The sequence below is a fragment of the Ranitomeya imitator genome, chromosome 6, assembly GCF_032444005.1.
Source record: "Ranitomeya imitator isolate aRanImi1 chromosome 6, aRanImi1.pri, whole genome shotgun sequence".
Taxonomy (NCBI): domain Eukaryota; kingdom Metazoa; phylum Chordata; class Amphibia; order Anura; family Dendrobatidae; genus Ranitomeya; species Ranitomeya imitator.
The window spans coordinates 51,439,609-51,465,514 of NC_091287.1; the positions used below are offsets into that span (position 1 = coordinate 51,439,609).

The 25,906-nt window shown below is 45.8% G+C and overlaps 1 protein-coding gene across 2 annotated transcripts in view; it reads right to left on the minus strand.

The window, feature by feature from the left end:
• ITGB1 (integrin subunit beta 1) overlaps positions 1-24,786 on the minus strand; it is a 40,490-nt gene extending 15,704 nt beyond the window's left edge. For both annotated transcript variants that reach the window (XM_069729670.1, XM_069729669.1), the window contains exons 1-5: positions 24,542-24,786; positions 9,317-9,383; positions 7,523-7,608; positions 842-1,058; positions 590-760 (exon numbers count right to left, since the gene is read on the minus strand). In XM_069729670.1, the coding sequence (XP_069585771.1) occupies positions 590-760; positions 842-1,058; positions 7,523-7,608; positions 9,317-9,383 (541 nt within the window). In that variant the 5' untranslated portion in view covers positions 24,542-24,786. The remainder of the gene's footprint in view (positions 1-589; positions 761-841; positions 1,059-7,522; positions 7,609-9,316; positions 9,384-24,541) is intronic.
• Positions 24,787-25,906: the final 1,120 nt, after the last annotated feature.

A 25,906-nucleotide genomic window follows, 5' to 3' on the forward strand; every position in this document is an offset into this window, starting at 1 on the left:
TTTAAATCTTTAGTTGAAACTGAAGAAAACACAAAGTTAAAAGTTGCATAATAAAGAAACTGCTGAAACCTCAGACAGATCTATACACATGAACAGAAAGATGTACAGATACGCCGCCCACAATATGAGCAAAGAGCTCCGTCCTAACTTCTGTCTGCCCATCCAAATTACAAGGCACAAACACAAGATGCGAATCCTGAATATATTTCTGGATGTCCATGAAAACAACAGCATTTCCCAGAGCGTTGTTCAAATTGTTCTCACATTTGTCCATGCAACCAGTAGGAGGCCAATATAATGCTCCATCGCACACACACTAGGCCTACTATCAAAGGAGGCCATGGAAATGCTAAGAATGTTATGGGAATGTGGGGAAAAAATGAAGCATCTGGAGAAAACGCAGGCAAACAAACTCCACTGTCCATCTTGTCCTTAGAACGAGTCCCAGAAGCCATCGCTGCAGGGTAACCGTGCTAACCACTGCACCATACAATATCCCACCCCATACCTAGATACGTAGCACTGATCCGGTCTCCAGTTCCATAGGACATTACTCCGACCTCTGCCCTCGTGTCAGCTTTAGCCTTACCTATCCTAAAATCTGATGTAATTTGCTCCATTTCCCTCATGAGCGCGGTGCCGAGGCTTTTGACATTCTCCAAATCGTCCTTCATGGAGTAGGACAGGTCCATAAGATAGTACAGATCTATAGGATAATCTTCTGCTCGTCTGAAGGTTAAGTTAAACGTCTGGGGTTCACCTACACAAGAGAATAGATAAAATGAGGATGATAACTTCACCCAGCCTAGAAACGTCACAAGAAGCCACCCCGGCTACGTACCGGATCTCAGCTCAAATCGCAGCTGCTGGGGCCGGATCTGGGTGATGTTCGCGGGGTCCATACGTTCGCCTTTGGCCTTATTGGTTATGGCATTGTCTTTTAGCTTTTCCTTGCTGCCTCTGGGATTTTGGATACTTTCCTCAGGGCATCCTTTAGTTTTTAATGCAGCCAAGTCGTCACAACGAGCAGATGTTGGTTCTCCTTCTTGCAAAAAGTCCTACAACAACAAGAAACATTAGCATTTGTTACTTTTTCAGGTTTTTAAAGAAGATCTTTGGTTTTTCTTTAAAGGAAACGCCCCTCTAGCCAGATCAAGCAAAAGCTCATATCGTTATTGCCTACCTTGGAAAATAGAATTATTCTTACCGTTAATTCGGTTTCTAGGAGCCTTCCACGACAGCCACCAGGAGGTTGTCTCCATTCCCTAATGGGGGACAGGAAGCACAAGAGGTTAAAAACCCCTCCCACCTCCCATTAACCAGTGACTTACAACAGAACCCATAGCACCGGTTACCTTTAGGTTCTCAGAAAAATATCCAAGAACATCGGGAGGGAATTAATGCTGTCGTGGAAGGCTCCTAGAAACCGAATTAACGGTAAGAATAATTCTATTTTCTCTAGTAGCCTTCCACGACAGCCACCAGGAGGAATGCCAACCAATTCTGTATTTAGGGAGGGACCACAGCTTGAAGAACCTTTCGGCCAAAAGCAAGATCCCGATTGGACCAGAAGTCCAATCTATAATGCTTAGTAAAAGTGTGTAGGGAAGACCATGTTGCTGCCCTGCAAATCTGCTCCGATGAAGCGCCAGCCCTTTCAGCCCAAGAGACAGAAGTAGATCTGGTGGAATGGGCTTTTAGGCCCGCAGGAACAGCAATATTCTGAGTTGAGTATGCTTCAGAAATGGCCTTTTTTATCCAGTTGGCAATGGTACTCTTCGCTACCTTCTTGCCTTTGTTTCTGCCAGAAAGATGAACGAAGAGATTTTTGTCAATTCTAAATGATTTAGTATGTTCTAAGTAATATAACACTATACGTCGTACATCCAAAGTATGGAATCTGTGTTCTTCCGGATTTGAAGGATTGTGACAGAACGATGGGAGGACTATATCCTGTGATCGATGAAATTCTGACACTACTTTCGGTAGGAAACAAGGATCTGGACGGAACACAATGGAATCATCTCTTATGGTAAGATAAGGCTCTCTTATTGAAAGGGCTTGTATTTCCCCTACTCTTCTTGCGGTAGAAATTGCAACCAAGAAGGCCGTCTTGTAGGACAGAAGTTGCGAGGAACAAGATGATAATGGCTCAAATGGAGGAGCCGTAAGACCTTTTAGGACTATGTTTAAGTCCCACGATGGCACGAAAATTTGTCTTCTTGGACAATGTCTTGATGCTGCGACCATAAACCTCTTTATCCAACGATGACCCGCAAGGTCCCGATCAAAGACGGAACTTAAGGCTGACACTTGAACTTTCAAGGTACTTGGCTTCAGCCCCAACTCTAATCCTTTTTGTAAAAAATCTAATATTTGTGAAATATTAGGATGAAAAGGGTCAGGTTTATGAGGATGACACCACGAGGAGAATCTATTCCAGATTTTGCCATATATGGCATTGGTAATAGGTTTTCTAGATTTCTGTAGAGTAGATATTACCGACTCTGAAAGGCCCCTAGCTCTTAGTACCTGGGCTTCAATAGCCAGGCTGCCAGTTTGAACTTCTGTGGTTCTGGATGATAAAAGGGGCCCTGGCAGAGGAGATCTTCTGATACTTGAAGAAAGACTGGACCGTCCACCTTCAGTTCTTCGATGAGGTGGTACCAGCTCCTCTTCGGCCATGCTGGAGCTACTAAGATAGTCTGGACCTGATCGTCCCGGATCTTCCGGAGGGTCTTCGCAAGTAACGGTATTGGAGGGAATCCGTATGCTAGATGGAACCTCCAAGTATGAGCAAAGGCGTCTACTCCTTGAGACCTGTCCTTGGGGTTTAGGGAGAAGTAGTTCTCGACTTGTGCATTCTGGCTGGACGCTAGAAGGTCTATATCGGGAAGACCCCACCTGTCTGTCAACATTTTGAAAACGTCCGCCTTCAGGCTCCACTCTCCTGGATGCAAGACGTGACGACTTAGGCGATCTGCCTGAACGTTCACCGACCCCTTGAGGTGTATTGCTGAAAGTGAGAGGAGATGTTTCTCTGCCCAGCAAAATATTCTGTTTGATATTGCTCTTAGTTGGTTGAACTTTGGACTCCCCTGGTGTTTTAGATGCGCAACAGTCGTCATATTGTCCGAGTACACTCTGACATGTTGACCTATAACGAGACTGCTGGCTGCCAGAAGGGCCCTCTCCACTGCCAACAGTTCTCTGGAGTTGGAGGAACCGGAGCTTTCCTTCTGATTCCAGAGACCCTGGAATGGAATTTGCGAGACCACTGCTCCCCAACCTTTTTGACTGGCGTCCGTTGTTACTGTAATTAGCGGATCTTGCACCCAGTCGACCCTCTTCAGTAGGTTTGATTGGGTCGCCCACCAGGTTAACGAGGCTTTTACCTTCCCTGGAGTGTAAACTCTTCTGTTTAGGGAATTTGGATTCCCGTTCCAGTTCCCTAAGATGTGCGCCTGCAAAACTCTGGAGTGGCTCTGAGCCCACTGGACTGATTGTATACAGGCCGTCATCGAACCCAGAAGAGACATCGCAACCCGTAAGGTCGGAGAACGTTGTTTCCTGAAGTGTGAGACCTTGGAAATTAGATTCATCCGATGTTCCTCTGGTAGGAAGGATTTTTGACCTTCTGAATCCAAGAGGACTCCGAGGAATTTCCTCACCTTTGATGGTGATAGCTGAGACTTTTTTAGATTTGGAATCCAACCCAAAAGCTGTAAGATGTTCAGAGTTTTGGAAATTCTCTGATTGAGAACTTCGGCGGAAGGACCAATTATTAACAGGTCGTCCAAGTATGGTACTATAGCGATGTCTTGGCTCCTGATATGGGCAACTGCTTCCGCCATGACTCTGGAAAACACCCTTGGGGCTGAGGAGATCCCGAAGGGAAGAACATTGTACTGGAAATGTAAGATTTTTTGGTTGAATTGGACCGCAAATCTCAGGTATTTCCTGTGCCGAGGATGTATTGGAATATGGAAATAGGCATCCTTGAGGTCTATTGTTGCCATATATGAATGAGGAGCTATTAGAGGGATGGCTGTTTTTACTGATTCCATCTTGAACTTGCGGTAGGTTATGTATTTGTTGAGAGCTTTCATATTTATTATAATACGAGATTGCCCGGAAGGCTTTTTTATCATGAAGATACGGGAATAGTGTCCTTCCCCTTGCTCGTTCACCGGGACTATGGATATAGCTCTTGAGTCTAGCAAGTCCTGTATTCCAGCCATCATCAACTTTTGAGTCTCCCGAGATGACGGGGAGGTGACTCTTAAGATCCTGGGAGGAGGCGCATCGAACTCTATCAGTAGACCCTGTTGGATTACACTCACCACCCAGGGGCTGTTGGAGATATTCTGCCAACTGTGAACGAAGTTCGAAAGCCTCCCCCCCCACCGGATCGGAGTCATTGCTTTTCTTGTTGTGTTTGTTGGGGAATAAGGATGTTCTTAGGCTTCCCTTTAGCATAACTCCACCTCCCGGTCTTTCCTTTCCCTTTACCCTGGGAGGGCTGGGGCTGGGAGGGTCGAAAAAAAACGCTTCCTGGGAGGTCTCTGTTCAGGAAGGGTTTTCTTTCTGTCTGTGGCTTTCTCTAAGATGTCATCTAAGGAGGGCCCAAACACGTAGTCACCCTTAAAGGGAATAGAACACAGTTTTATTTTTGACGTAACGTCTCCGCTCCACATCTTTAACCAGAGAGCTCTTCTGGCTGAATTTGTCTGGACCAAGGATCTGGCGGCCACCCGGATAGATTCCAGTGAGGCATCTGCAAGGAAACCTGTTGCCCTGTGTAAGATAGGCAAAGAGTCCAGTACCTCCTCTCTTGGGGTACCCTGAGAGATGTGGCTTTCTAACTCTTGTATCCAACGGAAGAGAGAGCGGGCCACGCAGGTGGATGCTATATTGTATCTGAGGGCTGAGGTAGACGTTTCCCAGGATTTTTTGAGAAGGCTCTCAATCTTCCTATCCAAGGGGTCTTTTAATTGGGAGGAATCCTCGAACGGCAGAGCCGTCTTTTTAGCCACTCTAGCCACCTGGACATCAATTTTTGGAATGTCCCATTTTATTAGGTCCTCCTCAAGAGGGAACCGATGCTTAAAGTCTGGAGGCGTTGTTAGCCGTTTCTCAGGCAATTCCCATTCATTATTAATCATATCAATTATGCTTTTATGGACGGGGAACCCGGGTTGTTTTTCAGTATGTATGCCGAACAGTTCGTCTTGTATAGACTGAGGAACTGATTCCTCTTTTAGCCCCATAGTGTTCCTCACTGCAGATACCAATTCCTCAATATATTCAGAGGAAAAAAGGTATTTCCTAATTTCCGCAGATTTACGGGGTAACGCATCTTCCCATTTGACAGAGGAAGACGTATAAGACCCCTCAGACTCTGACTCAGAGTACTCCTGGATTTTCCTCTTTTTAGGGAGTGATGGACCAGGTGAGGATGGTGGTGGCGGTGGAGGTGGGGCGAGTGTGGCCAAAGAGTTTTCAACCTCCTGCCTAACCAAGGAGCGAATTTCATCAATCAAAGAAGGGTGTTCCGCTCTGACGATTTTATCCGTGCAAGGTTGGCATAACTTTTTCTCTCAATCTGGTGGCATTTTTACATTACAGGTGGCACATTTGCGCTTGGTAATGTTTTTAGGGCCAGGCTTGACTCCCTGTAATGAGAGAGGAAGCCGTGTAAGAAAAGGTATATTAAAAAATGTGTTTTTAAATGGGACCCCCTCTGCTGTACTTACTAGGGCTTGGGGAGCGCTGGGCTCTGCAGCTGCAGGGCAAGACGCATCCATGCTTACAGCAGCTTACCTGAGACGTCTTCGCAGCTTATGTAGAAAATAAGCCTGCACCAGCGCGTGGCAATTAGCCGCCCCTCCCCCTCCGGAGTCCCAGGCAGGCATGCGAGGATGCAGCGTGCCTCGCACGCCGTTCGGTAATCCATCTCTCTTGCCTGTATCGCTCCTGCACAGGAGCGCCGACCCGGAAGTGGAGCGTCACCTGACTTCCGGGTCGCCGAACAGCGCGCGCTGGAGGGGGAAACGCCGGAGAGCTCAGGGAGGCCTCCGGCGGGCACCCCGACCAGCTTTATCCCCGCAAGAGGACGCAGGAGGCCGGGGAATGCGGTCCCAGAATCCCGAGGAGACGGGAGGCACAGCGCAGGAGGAAGCCGCGACCTTAAGTGCCCGGCAAGAAAATTAATACAGGTACTCTGCTTAGAGCCGCCGCAGCAGCGCACCAGGAACCTCTCCATGCCCCATGGGGGACAGGAAAGACACTGGTTAATGGGAGGTGGGAGGGGTTTTTAACCTCTTGTGCTTCCTGTCCCCCATTAGGGAATGGAGACAACCTCCTGGTGGCTGTCATGGAAGGCTACTAGAGAAAACTAATTTTATCTTAAATGGGTCCAAAAAAACCTGCTCATTACATAATATATATTTTTGTAGCAGTCTTCAACTCCATATTCTGATACAGAATTCCAAATCTAGACCTAAAAGAATGATAGAATTATGTCCTCATGCAGCCACCACTAGAGGGAGCTAGCCCTCCACAAATTGTATACAGTAAGCTCCCTCTAGTGGTGGCTGCAGGCAAGAAAAATGTTACCATTTATTTCTATAACTAAGAGGACTTTGACCACAGTATCAAAAAAGGAAGTCTGGTTGCTAGAAAAATATATTTGGAAATTAAATCGGTACAAATTGTAAACACGGCAGCAGACTTAAGATCTTACATTTAGATTTAGTAGAGTTACAATAGATGCACCACATTTAATATTATACTTGCTCATGTTGGATGGTGCATTTTGCACCACCTCTTGGTCGGCTTACTATATATATATATATATATATATATATTTTTTTTTTTTTACACACGAAAACATGAAGCATCGCTAGCGACAGCCCTTGTCGGATGAGGAACAAAAAAAAAGTGTCAAACACTCCATGTGGAGCACGGCATACATGCCAATGTATTAGCTAATAAATGTGATGCATGAAGTTAAAAAATAGATCTTCACTTTAAGCATGCTGATAGTTTATCTCATGTAAAAAAAAAGTGGCGCACGATTCTTTTTTCCCCCTTTGATGTTTTACAGCTAAAATGGTGGAGGGCTGAGACTTCAACAACTTGTGCTAGAACAGAGCAGCACCATCAGGGTCTCCTAAAACTGGGATTCATTCAATCACTATGTTGGAGAAACTGCTGCAGATCCTGCATGTAAACCCAGACCAGGGAGACACGACCCAAGCATTGCAGTCTCATCTCTTACAATGTCAAATTAATTGATAATCCTATAGCCATGTGTACATAACTTAGGGAGCAGAACCGTAAGAAATCCTACAGAACTGGAAAAAAACATAGCACAATAAGAGCCTTTTTTTACTGATCAGCGATATTACTAGTTGGCCAAGGTCTGAATGGCTCCATCACATAGGGAGAAATGCTCGTCAGGTCCCCATATTGCTCGTTATTAATGCCACCTAGCACCGCTTGTCTCACCCCTACTTACCACTTTGGTGCACCATCCACAGTTTGGTCCGGCTTGTATACAATCTCCACAGGATTTGGCATTTGCTTTTAAACATTCAGTTCCACCTACAAATACAGAGAAGCCAGAACTAATTACAGAAACTATCACTATAAAATCATCTTGTAGTTGAGACCACCACCAAACAGATCAAGTAGACCCGCAGAAGAAGTCTGCTTATACTGGACATAAATCACTGGTTTCCAAGTAATGGGAAAGATTATTGGTTGCTGTAGTCTCTCCCATTGGAGCTGGAAGTAAAGATTGCTCCTCGCCCAGCAGAGATGAATTTTCTTGTATGCCAGAAGATATGACGGTCCTGATGGGCGAGGATCATTGCACGTCAAACCACCAATTGTAGGTTGGTCCAATCTGACATTTCAGAACTTCATAAAAGCATTTTTATTCTGCAGCTTGTCATATGTAAATGATCCAGGACTAGCTCAGCAGGACGCAGCTTCCCCCAGACTAGCCCGGCTTGTATCCTTATATCACAACTCTTTAGCATGGTCGGCCACTTTCACTTCTGCAAATTGGCAAATCCTGAATGAATTGTGCATAAGCCAACAGAACAAGCACCATCAAACCAGCGATTGTCTGGAAGATGACTTCTGAGTGTTTAAAGGGAAGCGGTCACCAGGTTTTCCCCATATAAAAGTTGGACCAGCACCTGTCCGCCCTCATATACAGCCGATTCTAACGCATCGGGTATTCTAGAATATGCATGTCCCCGTAGTATATGGACAATGATGATTCCAGAATTCGCGGCAGACTGTGCCCGTCGCTGATTGGTCGAGGCAACCTTTATGACATCATCGTCACCATGGCAACCATTATGACATCTACGTCGATACTGTGCCCGTCGCTGAATCAGAAACGTGAGATGTCTACGTCCTTTATGACATCATCGTCGCTGTGCCCGTTGCTGATTTGGTCGAGGCCGCCAGGCCTCGACCAATCAGACGCAGGATTTCTACGTCGATGCTGTGCCGGTCTCTGATTGGTTGAGGCCTGGCGGCCTCAACCAATGAGAGGCGGGATTTCCAGGACAGACAGACAGACAGACAGACGGAAAAACCCTTAGACAATTATATATATAGATATATCTTGTAGTACACTCACCTATGGGGAGGTCCAGCTCAATGGGCACCTCTGGTTTTGATCCAGTGCCTCCTCCCCTAGTGATCGCCGTCTCCCTTGCTCCGTGTGGTGATGCATCCTACATCATCCACAGTGTCCCCCATTGCGTTCCTGTGCAGACGTACTTCTCGCTGCCCTGCCGTGAGCAGAGCAAAGTATTGTCGTGTGCATGCGACGGCACCTACGGCCTTTTTCCGCACATGCGCACTGCGGTGCTTTTCTCTGTCCTCATCAGGGACGTTCGCCTGCCTAGGAACACAATGGAGGACACTGTGTGGATGACAGAGCACATCATTCACATGAAGCAAGGAGGATGGCGATCGCTAGGAAAGTAGAACAAGAGGGAAAGTGCCAGAACAAGACCAGAGACGTCCATAGGACCAACCCACAGGCAGTAATAAAAAGGCATGTTTTCTTTGGTCTTGCAGAGCGGATTGGGGACATATACACAACCTTCTAGAATGCTGTATCTAAGAGGGTACAGGTGCTGGCCTTCTTTTATATGGAGAAAAGCAGGTGACAGGTTCCTTTTAAATTTACCATTATAACACAGTGACCTTCGGAATACACAGACAGCCTGAAGGTGCAGCCCAGGAGCAGTTTATGTAGCTTTTCCAATGTAAACAGCAGACTTACCCTGTTGTGCACTGATGTAGGACAACGAATACACGCACAGCCCCACAATGATCAGGATACGGGCCATCTACAAAACAAAGTATACAGATTTACTCCCAATTCAAAGCACATGTTCCTTACTTTTCTATCACAATCTTACATCCCACAATATGGTGGTGTTGCTAGCACCGCGCCCCGGGTGGATGTGCGCTGTATATTCCGCCTGGTGCCATGCACTGCCCTACAATATCCAATTACCCCGTACAAGCATATTTCTGTACTGCGCTTTTGCTACAGCCTTAAAGTGCCCAGAAATCCTCAGAGTCTACTGGCAGCACAATACCGGTAATCTGGTGCTCATCACGTCAGATGATCGGAATGTATAGTTATATTCTTAACGCTCACAGATTAACTCACATTTATATAATGTGCCCGGACAGCCATTCACAATCCAGCTTTAGGCTGCGGCTCCAGGACCGGTGGTTAAAGTTTTCTGTATCCCAAGGCTGCACCCCAGCAAGACGGCGCTGACTGCAAAACATCCGGCAGGTCTGGCTTTCTGGTGATTTGCATGTCGTGGACGCAGCAACAAGTGGGTCACATTATGGTGTGAAGCAGCATCGCGATCCTGTTATCTTTGGCCTCCGAGCATGCCGTTACTCACCGGGTAGCCCCAACTTACCATGTTACAGAACACCCAACAGCTCATTTAAAGGGGTGGTCCGGAGGCAATGCATTCTTCTCCTAACTCCCTCTATTTAGTCCCATAATTCTAAGCTCTTTTCTAGTATACTGCTTTAAAAATTCCCTACCTACACTATTTACCAGCTTTTGTGTTTTATTTTTCCTATTTCCAGTCTGATGACAATTTGAGTATAACCAGTGCATGCTGGGATACTCATCAGGGGGGCAGAGTCACTATCACAGCCTCTGCCCCCTCCCTGAAACGAAGCATGAGTGATGCTTGCATTTATATATTTCATCAGTCATGCCGGTTAAAATAAATAAAAAGGGATATATCTATTCCTTTTGCAAACAAGTCCCGCAAAGAAACACAAACAAGTGAACAGTGCCATGGACTATAATGGGTAAGTGCTCTACGTGTGAAAAGCATGCATAGAACAAGTACTAGACTTACAGATGTCTGAACGAGGCTCAACCGAGCTATTCTTTTGTTGCAGCATTGCATCAACATGCAACACACGGACTATGGCCCCATGGTAGTGAGCCGCAGGAACTCTATATGGCAGTATGGAGGGACACAAAGCTCCCAAATAAATGTGCTTATGCCTATTCATGAATTTGAAGAGTTAATAACCAGCTGCTTGAGTAAGATTTGTGGCGTAGGAAACAATGCCAAATGGATTTGACAAGTGGCCGTCACCGCACCACCGTCCACTTCGTTTGGTATAAGAACACCAAGTATCGCTCAATGTTATAGCCACAGTATAGCACAGAATACTGCTGGTAAAGCTCTGATGTATCGGGCCCAGAGGCTTTATTGTAAACCTTTTTTTTTTCCAAAGTGGAGTTTGCCTTTATGTGCACGAGAAAAGCGTCAGTAAAGAAAAAAATAACAGCAGAAACAAGAATATCTCCGGTTTCTGCAGTCTGCACACCACAGTAGTGGAGAGAAACCACAAGCTCCTTCCTATAGCTGCGAACCCAGTGTTTGTTAGCAGGTCCCCATTTTTGGTATTCTTAAAAGCAGATGTTAGGCAGACTCCTGCCAGGCAGCTCCCCGAGCCACACAAGCATCAGAAGAGATTCCTGCCCCACAATGTTCCCATATAAGGGCCGGCAGCAAACACTCCAGGGGCCGGCTTCATAGTCCGCGCTACACCACCAGTGTGAAAAGTCACCTGATAAGTGTTACACGTGCATTATACTACAGGGACTATTCTTGCACTGCTGCATGTGCCGACTGGGCAGCACGGACAGTCACCATATAGAACGCTTACCACAAAGCTCAGAAGTCATGGCCCTCCAGCAGGAGGTGCGCAGCCCCCCAGCAGATGCACTAGGCACAGTGGGCAGTGCTGACAGGGCAGAACATGCTGGGCAGGCACTATGGGCACCTTATTTCCATATACCGTAAATCTATGGAGAAGGATTAGTGTGACCTGCACTACGCATTGCATATTCAGGGGGATCTCAGAGAGGAATCATATGGTGGACGACAGGGTCAAGGACATGCATTACACCATTAGGATCTGCTTTTACAACAGACTTCTCGGTTTGACTATACTTTTGGTGAAAGTGCCAGGAAACCCCTCAGCAGACACTAAACATGTCCATAGGCTCCCATGTACCCAGCTTATGCCCAAACCGTGTCCTTTTGGCAAAGGCCAGAATCACTAGAACATACAAAAAACAACAGTATCACACAGACAATGGTGACATGTTCCACTATAGAGAGTGCTATATGTTGGAGATACTCAGCAGGGAATACTCCGCACATACAGTATATTTCGGCTCTCATGAAAAGCCAGATCCCTGCGCACACAAATTTATATTCTACAAACCTGCCATGGGATTGCTCTAGAATATTGTCATGAATTCATGTCAAAATCTGTGCGCATCATCACTTAGATGCCGGCGTACCCGCCAAAGTTTTCTACAGGAAGACTCCAACAGTATTTTTCCTGAAGTGTCTTTTTCGTTGCCAGATTTTTCTTTTGGCCCCATTCACAAGATCAGTATTTGACATCAGTATTTGACATCAGTATTTGACATCAGTATTTGACATCAGTATTTGACATCAGTATTTGACATCAGTATTTATAAGAAAACCGGGAGTGGAACAATCAGAGGAAAAGTATAATAGAAACCTATGCACCACTTCTGCATTTATCACCCACTTCTGGTTTTGGCTGAAAAATACTGATGTAAAATACTGACCATGTCCTTTATGCATGCAAATTATTGAGACGGGCTTCCAGGATTGCTGAGCGGAGATGGAAGCGATCCCACTCTGCCGACCACTTCACTGCATACAAGCAGTCCCTCGCCAGCTTCAAGTCTGCGCTCACTGCCGCAAAACAAACTTACTTCTCATCCCTCATATCCTCCCTGTCTCACAACCCTAAACAGCTTTTCAACACTTTCAATTCTCTACTCCGTCCCCCCGCACCTCCTCCCTCCCCCCTCATTTCTGCTGATGACTTCGCCTCTTTCTTTAAACAGAAGATCAATACGATCAGAGAAAGCTTTGGCCCACAGCGCCCACTGCCCCTCTTAGCTGCTCAACCCTGCTCCTCCAAAACCAGCTTCTCCACCATGACAGAAGATCAGCTCTCCACCCTCCTGTCAAGATCACACCTCACCACCTGCACGCTTGACCCGCTCCCATCCCACCTCATCCCTAACCTTTCCACGGTCTTCATCCCAACCCTAACGCACCTCTTCAACCTCTCACTCACAACAGGTGTCTTTCCCTCATCCTTCAAGCATGCCAAGATCACACCCATCCTCAAAAAGCCCTCCCTCGACCCATCCTCTGTGTCTAGCTATCGCCCAATATCTCTTCTCCCTTATGCCTCCAAATTGCTGGAGCAACACGTCCATCTTGAACTGTCCTCCCACTTCTCCTCCTGCTCCCTCTTTGATCGGTTACAATCAGGCTTCCGTTCCCATCACTCAACTGAAACTGCCCTAACTAAAGTCACCAATGACCTACTAACTGCCAGGAGCAAGCGACACTACTCTGTCCTCCTTCTCCTGGACTTGTCTTCTGCCTTTGACACTGTAGACCACTCCCTTTTGCTACAAATCCTCTCATCCCTTGGCATCACAGACTTGGCCCTTTCCTGGATCTCGTCATATCTGACAGACCGAACATTCAGTGTCTCCCTCCCCCACACCACCTCCTCACTTCGCCCCTTGTCAGTCGGTGTTCCTCAAGGCTCTGTTCTAGGACCCCTACTCTTCTCCATCTACACTTTCGGCCTGGGACAGCTCATAGAATCCCACGGTATGCAGTACCATCTCTACGCCGACGACACGCAGATCTACCTCTCCGGACCTGACCTCTCCTCCTTGCTTACCAAAATCCCGCACTGTCTGTCTGCCATTTCAGCCTTCTTTTCTGCTCGCTTTCTACAACTGAACATGGACAAAACAGAATTCATCATCTTTCCCCCATCTCACTCTACCCCTCCACCAGACCTATCCATCAATGTCAATGGCTGCTCACTATCCCCAGTCCCACACGCCCGGTGCCTCGGGGTGATCCTTGACTCTGCCCTCTCTTTCAAGCCACATATCCAAGCCCTTGCCTCCTCCTGTCGTCTCAAACTCAAAAATATTTCCCGGATCCGTGCTTTCCTTGACCGCAACACTGCAAAAACGCTAGTGCATGCCCTTATCATCTCCCGCCTCGACTACTGCAACCTCCTACTCTCTGGACTCCCCTCTAGCACTCTGGCACCACTCCAATCCATCCTACACTCTGCTGCCCGACTAATCCACCTGTCCCCCCGCTATTCCCCAGCCTCTCCCCTGTGTCAAGCCCTTCACTGGCTTCCTATTGCCCAGAGACTCCAGTTCACAACCCTCACACTGACATACAAAGCCATCCACAACCTGTCTCCTCCATACATCTGTGACATGGTCTCCCGGTACCTACCTACACGCGACCTCCGATCCTCCTTCTCTACTCCCCTCTCATCTCTTCTTCCCATAACCGCATCCAAGACTTCTCCCGTGCTTCCCCCATACTCTGGAACTCTCTACCCCAACACATCAGACTTGCGCCTACCATAGAAACTTTCAAAAAGAACCTGAAGACTCATCTCTTCCGACAAGCCTACAGCCTGCAGTGATCCTCAACCTACTGAACAGCCGCACAGCCAGCTCTTCCCTCTCCTAGTGTATCCTCACCCACCCCCTGCAGACTGTGAGCCCTCGCGGGCAGGGTCCTCCCTCCTTATGTACTCGTGTGCCTTGTTATCTGCTCATGTTTAATGTAATTGTCTATATTTGCCCCGTATTCACATGTAAAGCGCCATGGAATAAATGGCGCTATAAAAATGTATAATAATAATAATAAAAATGCATGTGTCAACTAGCGAGTGGCTTCCATCCAGAAACGGCCTGAAGAATGAACTGGTCACTTATTTTAAACGCTTTACAAAAGACTGAAAGAATTAAACATACCGGTAATTGACATTCTGTGGATCTGAAAATAAACATCATTTATCGATGTGAAAGCAGAAAGTGAGTTCTGCTAAAAAGTAACTAAACATTCTGAACATATTTTTTTGCGTGTCCCTTTAGTTGTCTTCAAATCACTGGGGTCTTTTTTACTTTAAAATGACCACCGATTCATTAAAAGACCCTCAAAAAGTGAGCAGCCCAGAAACACACAGTGCAGAGCACGGATTCAATATAAAGTCTATAAAGTGGTCACACACATTTACATCGGTGTCTGGTGTGGTTCATCAGCTGGAAAATCAGCGCAGCAAATCCACAACTAATCCAGGAGTGCATTCAGCCTGAAGAGTGGAAACATTACACAAGTTCCTCGGACAGCATTACGCTCTGCTCTGGTGCTAGATGCAATGAATGACGACAGAAACAAAACCCCAATGGGTTTTGCACCACCAAAAAAAAAAATGGAAAACAGATAATCCTCCAGGTAAAAATACGCATGTGGCGCCCCCCACGGTCTGTGCTTATAGGTCCGATCATTGGGATATGCTCACAAAAGTAAGATATGCCGAGAATCTTCTGTCTAGACTTTCCAGCGCGGCTTATTACACTACCAGCATTGCAGATGACATTTTAGAACATCTAATCCACATTTCCTGGTGGTGCGGATTTTATGTAAATTTACAAAGCTAATTTTCTGTGTAATGGAAGGAAGAGATTTCTAAGTGGATGTAGACGTGTAATAATGCTTTAGGCAGCCACTAAAGAGATGAATATGACCATTAGTAGTGTGTTTCTACACACACAAAAACACTGCTGCATGAACGCACAGAACAAGCACACTCAACTCTGCTGCACACAGAGCTTTGCTACATGCACACACAATCTGCTACATCCAATCACACCTCTGCTGCAGCTACACACTGTATATATACTAACATTTTAATTTTCTTCCAGGCATATGACTGATCGCAACCACACAAGCTTTAGTGATGTGCACATCCTGGTAGCTTCTTCCTGCCCTGCACCGATCACCCTGATAAGTGTGGGGCAGGAAGAGAAAGAGCAAATCTCTCAGTGATTGGGAAGGACGCAGGTGTCCAGAGCTGTTTAGTCGGTAAGCCAAACCTCAGACTCCACAGCGCTGGTCACTACTGAGCATGTACATAAAGTGCAGCACAGATTCATCTCAACTACGACTCCACAGGACTGGTCACTACTGAGCATGTACATAAAGTGCAGCACAGATTCATCTCCAATACGACTCCACAGCACTGGTCACTACTGAGCATGTACATAAAGTGCAGCACAGATTCATCTCCAATACGACTCCACAGGACTGGTCACTACTGAGCATGTACATAAAGTGCAGCACAGATTCATCTCAACTACGACTCCACAGGACTGGTCACTACTGAGCATGTACATAAAGTGCAGCACAGATTCATCTCCAATACGACTCCACAGGACTGGTCACTACTGAGCATGTACATAAAGTGCAGCACAGATTCATCTCCACTAAAAGCAGAGATCCTTAAATCAGGGACAGAACAGACATGTATTGGACATTTCATAACTTTCCCAAATTACGAAACATAATGTACCCAAAATTTATTGCATAATTTAGGAGTGGTAGTTGGTCCCTTTTATACTGACTCCACAGCCCTGCTGGTGTCAGTGTTCTCCTTGATAACAGGAAACTGCCTCTGGACTAGAAAACGCAAATTTCTTTAAAGCAAGATTTTTTTCTTGATAAAAGTGCGTCTCATTGTCCCAAAAATACAATAATGCTCGTACATCAGCCAGTAACCACTCAACAGCAGAAAGAAAAAAATCACCACTAATGTTCTCTGCAATTTTTTTAAAATTATTTCTATAATTAGCCTACCTTTGGGATAATAACCTTTATTTATATAGCACTAACATATTTCGCAGCAGGATACATTAACTCATGGAATTAAAATCCAGAACATATTTCTGCGAAAAAAATCTGTATGTGTGTGGCCGATTTGCAGAAGGATTAAAGGGGTGGTCCATTACTCAGCGATGTCGGCGCCTGCTGTCCTGGAGAGAGAGCCCAGTCTTCGCTCGAACAGTGTCTGCAGTGGAGGGGAGTATAGCTATTATTTTACATGGGGTAAATATAGTGATGGTGAAAGGGTTATCAGAGTAGCGGATAACTCCTTTAACCTCAGTCATTTGCAACTGGAATAACTGACATGTTACGAACACAACATATTTTGTCAAAAACACAACTGGAAATCCACAAAGACATTTTCAAATGCACGTGAACAGAGTCGTGGAAACCCAAGTCACATGATGTGACATGGGGTCATGTGCATTATCTGCATAAAAAAGGAAGGTCTTACATTGAACATACAGCCAAGTGGGTGGTCCTGATTAGTAGTACCGCCCACTTAAAGCCAAAAATAACCAGACATTTAAATGAATATCAAGTTAGGCTGGTTTCACACGTCAGTGCCTCTGGTACCTGTGGTGACCGTTTTCTCACGTACCGGAGACATGACCGTTTTTACCCGGACACACGGGCCGCAAACCATGCCACACACGTGCACACTGTCCTCCTTGTGCACGGAAGGCCGCCGGGGAAGTAGCGTTACTGTAAGCGCTGTTCCCTTGCGTGTGCTGCTGAACACAGCTTTCATCCATTCTCCTCTGCTCTGCTGGCGAGCAGGGGAGAATGAATGAATGAAAAATCTGACAAGGGGTCCCCCCTATGTTTTTAAACCAACCCGGCAAAACTCACAGGTGCGGGCCCCAGCCTAAAAACAGCAGCCCAGAAAAGGCGCATCTATTAGATGTGCCAATTCTGGAGCTTTGCCCGGTTCTTCCCACTTGCCCTGTAGCGGTGGCAAGTGGGATAATCCAAACGACGCCCATGATCTCTAGTAAAAAAAAAAAAAAAAAAAAAACAAACAAACAAACCAACAATATACCCATACCTGTCCGGTGTACAGTCAGTCCCACACTGTAATCCATATCTAGGGGAATGTACAAGGTACAACCGGAGAAGTGCTAAAGCGACCGACCCGGCTGTGAACTACTGGGGAGTGAATGATATGCAGTGGGCGCAGACTCAGTAACTAGCGGGGACGTCACCGAGTCGGTGCTCGGTCGCTGGCATGAACTCCTGTGACCTCAGGACCGTGGGAGAATGCAAGTGATGAGGTCACGGCAGTTCAAGCTCTGTCACAGTGACATCATCACTTGCATTCTCCCACGGTCCTGAGGTCACAGGAGTTCATGCCGGCAGCAAGAACAGACTGAGTGACGTCAGCGCTAGTTACTGAGCCTGCGCCCGCTGCGTATCATTCATTCATTCTCCACTGCTCGCCGGCCGAGCAGGGGAGAAGGGATGACAGCGGGCTTCAGCACCACATGCAGGGGAAAAGCGCTTACAGTGGCGCTACTTCCCCGGTGGCCGTCTGTGTGGTACTGATGCGGCACACGGTTGCCACACATGTGCTGCACATAGTACACACATGGACACTGATATCTCCGGTACCGGAATTATCAGGATGTGTGAAACCAGCCTTACACTGAATCTTTTCCCGCAAAACTATGTATCAATCTGCTCAGCTCCTCCGACTGTATAACATTCTGCCTGCAGGTCGGACTGTACTTTAATGTAACAGGTCTCCTGTGACCTCTATAGCAAGTACTAAATGGTCTCCATATGCAGCATTTTGGGGTTTGGGGTTTTTGAGGTCACTAGCTTTTCTTTTTTTCAACATATACATCATGGTGTATTTTATTCTGGCATTTTAGCAATAGGATTCTAGGACTCCAAAGAAGCAGCATTACGAAATGCCAAGGATAAAAAAAAAAAGAAATAAGCAAATAGCATTTACTTACTACTGGGTAAAAATAACATGGCATACTTCCACTAGTGTCAGCTAAGCCACCTTTTTATTTCCATGTACTATTCATTTACTTACTGCTCATTGGTTTTATCCTAGATTCTGTTAGTGCGGCCACAGTGTGAATGTGCACCTACACATTGCACTTACACCCATGTGTGCTCCGGGTCATTTTGTTAATTAATATTAAAAAAGCCACTTGAAGCACTTTCCGGCATGGTCTAATTTAATGGGGTTGCCTGGTCAAATACAACTTATGGCCAATCCTTTCAATAGGTCATCAATATCGGATCGGTGGAGGTCTATCAGCCGGCCCCCATGGCAATTGACTTCTTTTCACCAAAAGCGTCAGTCAGATGTAAGCACTGAACGGTGAGGCTGCCATGCCCTGGGCTGCCACGCAGAACAGCTCAGTTTGTTAGATAGGTTTATATCTAAAGATATTAGGGCCCAGGAGATTCAAGATAAAACCTTGGTCTGACATAAAATCCACTTTCAAGCTCAGAGACTCAGCCTTAATGTCCCCCATGCTTTACACTGTATCTGTGCATGCCCCCATTGACTCATCAGGGTCCTGGTGCATGCAGCTAAAGCCCGTGGCTTCCTATTTAATTACAGTATATGCTCGAGTATAAGCCGAGATTTTCAGCCCCCAAAAAATGGGCTGAAAGTGCCCATCTCGGCTTATACTCGAGTCATGGAAGGCGTGGGGGGGGGGGGGCGCGGCAGCTTCTCCCCCTGTTCAACGGTCACTAAGAATCAAAACTTTGATTCTTAGTCTGGTCATACCCGTGAATGGGAGCAGAGACATCTTTCCTTACTACCCCATACACGTGCGCTCAGCTTGGCCGAACGCTCCTTGGCGTGATAAGACAGTCACTGCCGAACTCCACCAGCGGCTTATATTCCTAGTAAACAAGAATCGGCCATTGAGGTTCCAGCTGTCAGACTCCTCTGGGCCGCTGGGAAGTCAAAAAGAGTCAGGAGGCCCCGTACATAACAGATGGTCACCCCGGTCCCACTGAAATTAGCGAGTTCTTCTTACTCCCAATGATAATCTGCTTATTTTGCAAGCATGCGTGTACTTAAATATAAAATGCTTTCTTCATAGTCTTCTGAAAAACTGCAAAGTAATGTACCATACGTGGCTACTCCATAATGACCGACATATTGTGATGATGGCATGGACGGATTTGAAAACAGCATCTACAGTGGACCTGGCAGGTTTTTATATGCAAGTTCCTCTTTATCTGATCGCTAGCGCACTCAGTTTGTTGCACTGTTTGGTCACATACGATTATGTTTTCGTTTGGTTTAACTGTTATAGGTTATGTTCACACGTTGCGTTTTTGTTGCATTTTTTTTTACCGCAGGCAAAACCTCTTCTCTTGGCAGTAAAGCAGCGGCTTACAAAAAGCACGTTTTGCTGCTTTTTTGTTGTCTCTTGTGCACGCTGTCAAAGTTTAGTGCGGAATATGATAGCACTATATAAAAATAAAGATTATTATTATTTACTAGATGGTGGCCCGATTCTAACGCATCAGGTATTCTAGAATATGCATGTCCCCGTAGTACACGGCACAGAGCCGCGTAGTACACGGCACAGAGCCGCGTAGTACACGGCACAGAGCCGCGTAGTACACGGCACAGAGCCGCGTAGTACACGGCACAGAGCCGCGTAGTATACGGCACAGAGCCGCGTAGTATACGGCACAGAGCCGCGTAGTATACAACATTGGCCACGTAATATATAACAGTGGCCACGTAATATCTAGCACAGCCCACGGAGTATATAACACTGCCTATGTAGTATATAGCAGTCACGCGGTATCTAACACAGCCCACGCAGTATTTAGCAGTGTGGGAACCATATGCCCGTTAAAAAAAAAAATAAATAATTAAAATAAAAAAAATAGTTATATGCTCACCCCTGGGATCCACAGAAGCTCCGCCGAACCGCTTGTGCCTGCCGCCATCTTCCATTCCCAGGATGCATTGCAAAATTACCCAGATGACTTAGCGGATTTTCTGTGCAGATTCTGCATTTCTTGGCAAAAAAAGTAGGTCAGAATCTGCACCTTATTTTGATAAGTGCACACGTTGCAGATTTTTGTGCAGATTTCTTCCTTTTTTTACCCCTACAGATTTCTATTATGGAATGGGTGCAGAAACGCAGATCTGCACAAAAGTAGCGACATGCTCCTTTTTTTAATCTGCTGCGTTTCCGTGCAGATTTTTCCACACCATTAGCACAGCATTTTTTTTTACCATTGATTTACATTGTACTATAAATCACTTGCAGATCTGCGTTTCTGCGCGGAAAAAAAAGCTGCAGTTCTGCAGAAAATCTGCAACGTGTGCACATACCCAAAGTTGGTTTCAGCATGGAGTTTGTTTTTTCAGTGTGGTGAGTGCTTATCAGTGTGTGTTAACCTGTAACAAGCTGATGATCAGTCCTGGTGCATCAGCTTTGAAAGTAGCCACAAAATACATGTTTATCTGTATTGGAGGGGAAAAAAAAGTGTTAGGGTAGGTTCACACTAAGCGTTTGCTGCACTTTTTAATGCTAATTTTCCGCTGCTTTTCACAATACCAGCAAAGCCAATGAGATTTCTGGAATCTCATGCACACACACTGTTTTTTTGGCATCAGTATTTTGTGCTTTGCATGTTTTTTTGAACATGGAGCTAGTCACTTATGTCAGCGCTTTCATCCATTGATTGAATGGGAGGTGAAAAAAACAAAAACACACCAAAAACACAGGTGTCCAGTTTTGCAGTGCTTTCTTTTGTGCCAAAACCTCATTCTTTGAAATAGGACTTTTTTTCCAATACTAACCATTAAAAACATGCACAAGAGACAGATCTAAGTATGCCAAAATCGCCACAAAAAAATGCACAAAAACTGCCACGAAAAACAGAAGGGAAAAAAAAAAAACATGCTTCTTACCTGCCAAGAGATCAGGATTTGCTGCAGAAAAAAAAAACGGCTGAAAAAACGCCTAGTGTGAACTTACCCTTATAGGGCACTCAAGGGCAAAGAGATTCTGTGGAAGAAGCGCCTGAGGTTCCAAAACAGATGATCAATAAAGCTCAGGCCTTGAAATATTTAGACGCAGGAGACATTTCTCCACCATTGATGTGATGAGAATTTCAGCCTTTACATTGCAAGTTGGTCACATTACAGAAAGTAAAAAAGGCCTCTTGTACACTCTAAAAGTTGCACACTAATTACGGATTTTCTGCCCACAAATGTTTGCATTTTTACCCTAATGGTCAAGTTGTGCCATCCGAGTGTGATGTTAACAGAAATATAATTTACAGATTTGACAATTGCTATGTATCTAATAACTTGTATTCTAAAGCTATAACATGGCAACATTACTGAATTGCACTTTTGATCTATTTGCAAAGTTTACACTTGTGTTCTCATATATACTGAAGCTTATAATATTTAAAAGAGAAAATTACACGTCTTGCAACACTACAAGTTGGTAAGTTACTGTAGCACTATAACCAGTGATTTAGACTTGGCCACATTTGTCTTTGCACAAACTTTGAAGACAAAGGAAACCAGAAAAAAAATGTACCTTCAGGGGAAGAAAAAAAAAAAAAAGAAAAAAAAGAAGGCCAGACAAGTGCTGACACATCAGCTCCTGAGGCCACTGATCTGCACAGTAACAACCAGGAGGAGCACAGAAAACCAGGAAGTCTACATGGAATTACAACAACCGCACATCAAGTTGGCAATTTTTCACAAAAGCAGGAAATAATATAGACAAAATGTAGCTCTCCGGCTGGAGGGAAACTACAACCCTCAGCATGCCCTGAAAAGGCACATGTTATGCTAAGACTTCTAGGTTCACACCAATAGTAAAGCCAGAGCTTGAAAACTGTAATAACCTCAATACAAAAGGATTTTCAGACATGAAAAACTACAAATATACAAATATATACAAAAGGGGTAAATATTTATACATCTGGTCTATGCTGTTACATTGTGTCTGCGCAGACTCCTCCACATCCAGAGCCAGGCTCATCCATGTGGAATACGCTCCGGCAAAGAAGGGGGCACAGGGACAACGCCAGGGACGGTATTTCTGTCTTAGGCCATGTGTGTATTTGTGGTGGTCTTGTGTTATAAATAAACACTGTACAGAGGGAAGGTCTAATCCCCCCCCTGCAAACTACCACTCCCAGGATGTCCTGTGCCTCCCTCCCACTGCACATTCCTACAGGGAAACTCCCTGCTGCCTCTGGGGGCGGAAAGCACGGTCAGATTATAGGGTGTCTGCACATGGACACAATGCCCCCTGTATCACAGCCAAGTGTGGGGGGACAGGAGAGCTGATCGCAGCAATACAGAGGATGTATCACTGCTGGTACCCTCTATGGGCAGACACGGTGTAAAGGGCAAGAACAAATAACCCCTTCACTGCCAGTCTATAGTATGTACACAAGCCTACAAAAGTATCACCCCAACCTGATCCTAACAGTCAAAATTTACACTGTGCGTGCGTGCGTATGTATGTATGTATGTATGTATGTATGTATGTATGTCTGTGTGTGTGTGTGTGTGTGTGTGTGTGTGTGTGTGTGTGTGTGTGTGTGTGTGTGTGTGTGTGTGTGTGTGTGTGTGTATATACACACACACGATAATGTATAAAGCTTGCAGTCACTGCAGGGATCTATATACACACACTAACATACAGAATCAGATACACATCCATAGATAGCTATATCCATTATATATAGAGGTATACATACATGTAAGTACTGACATACAAACCCTAAATGTGTAGCAATAGCAATGTATACACCAGAATGTGACAGCTGTATACACCCTACAGCAGGAGACAGATATACATGTACCGTATATCCTACAGGTGTCAGCTGCATCTACTGTAGGGTGTATACAGCGGTCACAGCTTATCTATAGTGTATACAGCGGTCACAGCTTATCTATAGTGTATACAGCGGTCACAGCTTATCTATAGTGTATACAGCGGTCACAGCTTATCTATAGTGTATACAGCGGTCACAGCTTATCTATAGTGTATACAGCGGTCACAGCTTACCTATGGAGTATACAGCAGGGGTGTCAAACTGCATTCCTCGAGGGCTGCAAACAGGTCATGTTTTCAGGATTTCCTTGTACTGCACAGGTGATAATTTAATCACCTACACAAATAATGAGTTGGCGATTAAATTATCACCTGTGCAGTACTAGGAAATCCTGAAAACATGACCTGTTTGCAGCCCTCGAGGAATGCAGTTTGACACCCCTGGTATACAGCACTTCTACTGTAGGGTGTATACAGCGGTCACAGCTTATCTATAGTGTATACAGCGGTCACAGCTTATCTATAGTGTATACAGCACTTCTACTGTAGGGTGTATACAGCGGTCACAGCTTATCTATAGTGTATACAGCGGTCACAGCTTATCTATAGTGTATACAGCACTTCTACTGTAGGGTGTATACAGTGGTCACAGCTTATCTATAGTGTATACAGCACTTCTACTGTAGGGTGTATACAGCGGTCACAGCTTATCTATAGTGTATACAGCACTTCTACTGTAGGGTGTATACAGCGGTCACAGCTTACCTATAGTGTATACAGCACTTCTACTGTAGGGTGTATACAGCGGTCACAGCTTACCTATAGTGTATACAGCGGTCACAGCTTATCTATAGTGTATACAGCGGTCACAGCTTACCTATAGTGTATACAGCACTTCTACTGTAGGGTGTATACAGCGGTCACAGCTTACCTATAGTGTATACAGCGGTCACAGCTTATCTATAGTGTATACAGCGGTCACAGCTTACCTATAGTGTATACAGCACTTCTACTGTAGGGTGTATACAGCGGTCACAGCTTACCTATAGTGTATACAGCACTTCTACTGTAGGGTGTATACAGCGGTCACAGCTTACCTATGGAGTATACACAGCCCTGCACATGATCACACATCTATATCCACTGGACACAGCACTATACACCCTACACTCCTGCAGGGTCCGTGCTGCACCTGCATTATAGCTATAGCCCCCTATATAAGAGCATTACTAGCGTTATATCCACCGGACACTGCACTGTACACACAAGTATCATACAGAGGTATATACCGCTCCCCACACACTGCACACATCTGTACACTCCATACAGGGCCCTCATTAGTTATGCACCGTAACGTCCGGTGTGTCTCACCTCGGTGGCGGCGGGGTCCCGGTCTGGTGGGTTTAGGTGCGGACGGGGCTGTGCTCTCGGCCCCGGTGTGTGGGGAGATGCAGGTTGCTGCGGCCGCTCCCCCTGGCGCTGCTCTCGGTGACTGGCCTCGTCTCGGCCGCCGCTAACGGTTCCCGACTTCTACGCGGTGACGTCCCGCACCCTGCCCAGTCCGCGCGCCGCCGCCACAGGAAACGCATTCCAAGCTGGTGACGTCGGCACGGGGCGGGGACTCTGCAGGACACGTGGGTGCGGAGAGGAGCGGGGGGGTGGAGGGGCTGTCTGGAGAGGGCAGGGCGGTGACGTCACGTGTGTCCTGCGCACAACGCCCCCCAGTCCTGGCCAGTGCCCGGCGACCGCAATGGTTCCCGATCTCCGGTGCTGTCTGGGGTCGGGACTGTTCTGCTGCTCCAGAAGGAAAGCGTTCTGCCATTTGGTTGGAAAACAAAGCAATGTTGAACTTTATTCCCTCACAGTTTTCCACATCTCTGGTTGCTGTCAGTGAGGAGAAACATTTGTTTCCATGAAAATCCAGCAGCTCAGTACACTGTGTTCCAAATTATTATGCAGATGACATTTTTCTCGGATTTTCCTAAATGGTCGGTGCAGATGACAGTCAGTCTAATAAGTCATCACCCGTTAGATTATACATCGAATGTTATTGAAGAAACCTCCCAATGATAACCGTATAATCTCCAAAATAAATAAAAACTCAAAATGCACTGTTCCAAATTATTAGGGACAGTAGAATTTCTATACATTTGATATGTTTTATAGAACTGAAAATGCTCATTTGTGGAATTTGCAGCATTAGGAGGTCACATTCACTGAACAAAAAAGCTATTTAACTCCAAACCCTCCTAACAGGCCAAGTTACATGTAACATAGGACCCCTTCTTTGATATCACCTTCACAATTCTCGCATCCATTGAACTCCTGAGTTTTTGGAGAGTTTCTGCTTGTATTTCTTCCCTCCCAGCGCTGCTGTTTTGATGTGCACTGCCTCCCACCCTCATACATCTTTTGCTTGATGATACTCGTTCTCTATAGGGTTGAGGTCAGGGGAAGATGGTGGCCGCACCATGAGTTTATCTCCTTTTATGCCCATAGCAGCCAATGACTCAGGTATTCTTAGCAGCATGAGATGGGGCATTGTCAGCATGAAGATGATTTTGCTTCTGAAGACACGTTTCTGCTTTTTAGACCATGGAAGAAAGTTGTCAGTCAGAAACTCTATATACTTTACAGAGGTCATTTTCACACCTTCAGGAACCTTAAAGCGTCCTACCAGCTGTTTCCCCATGATTCCGGCCCAAAACATGACTCCTCCACCTCCTTGCTGACATC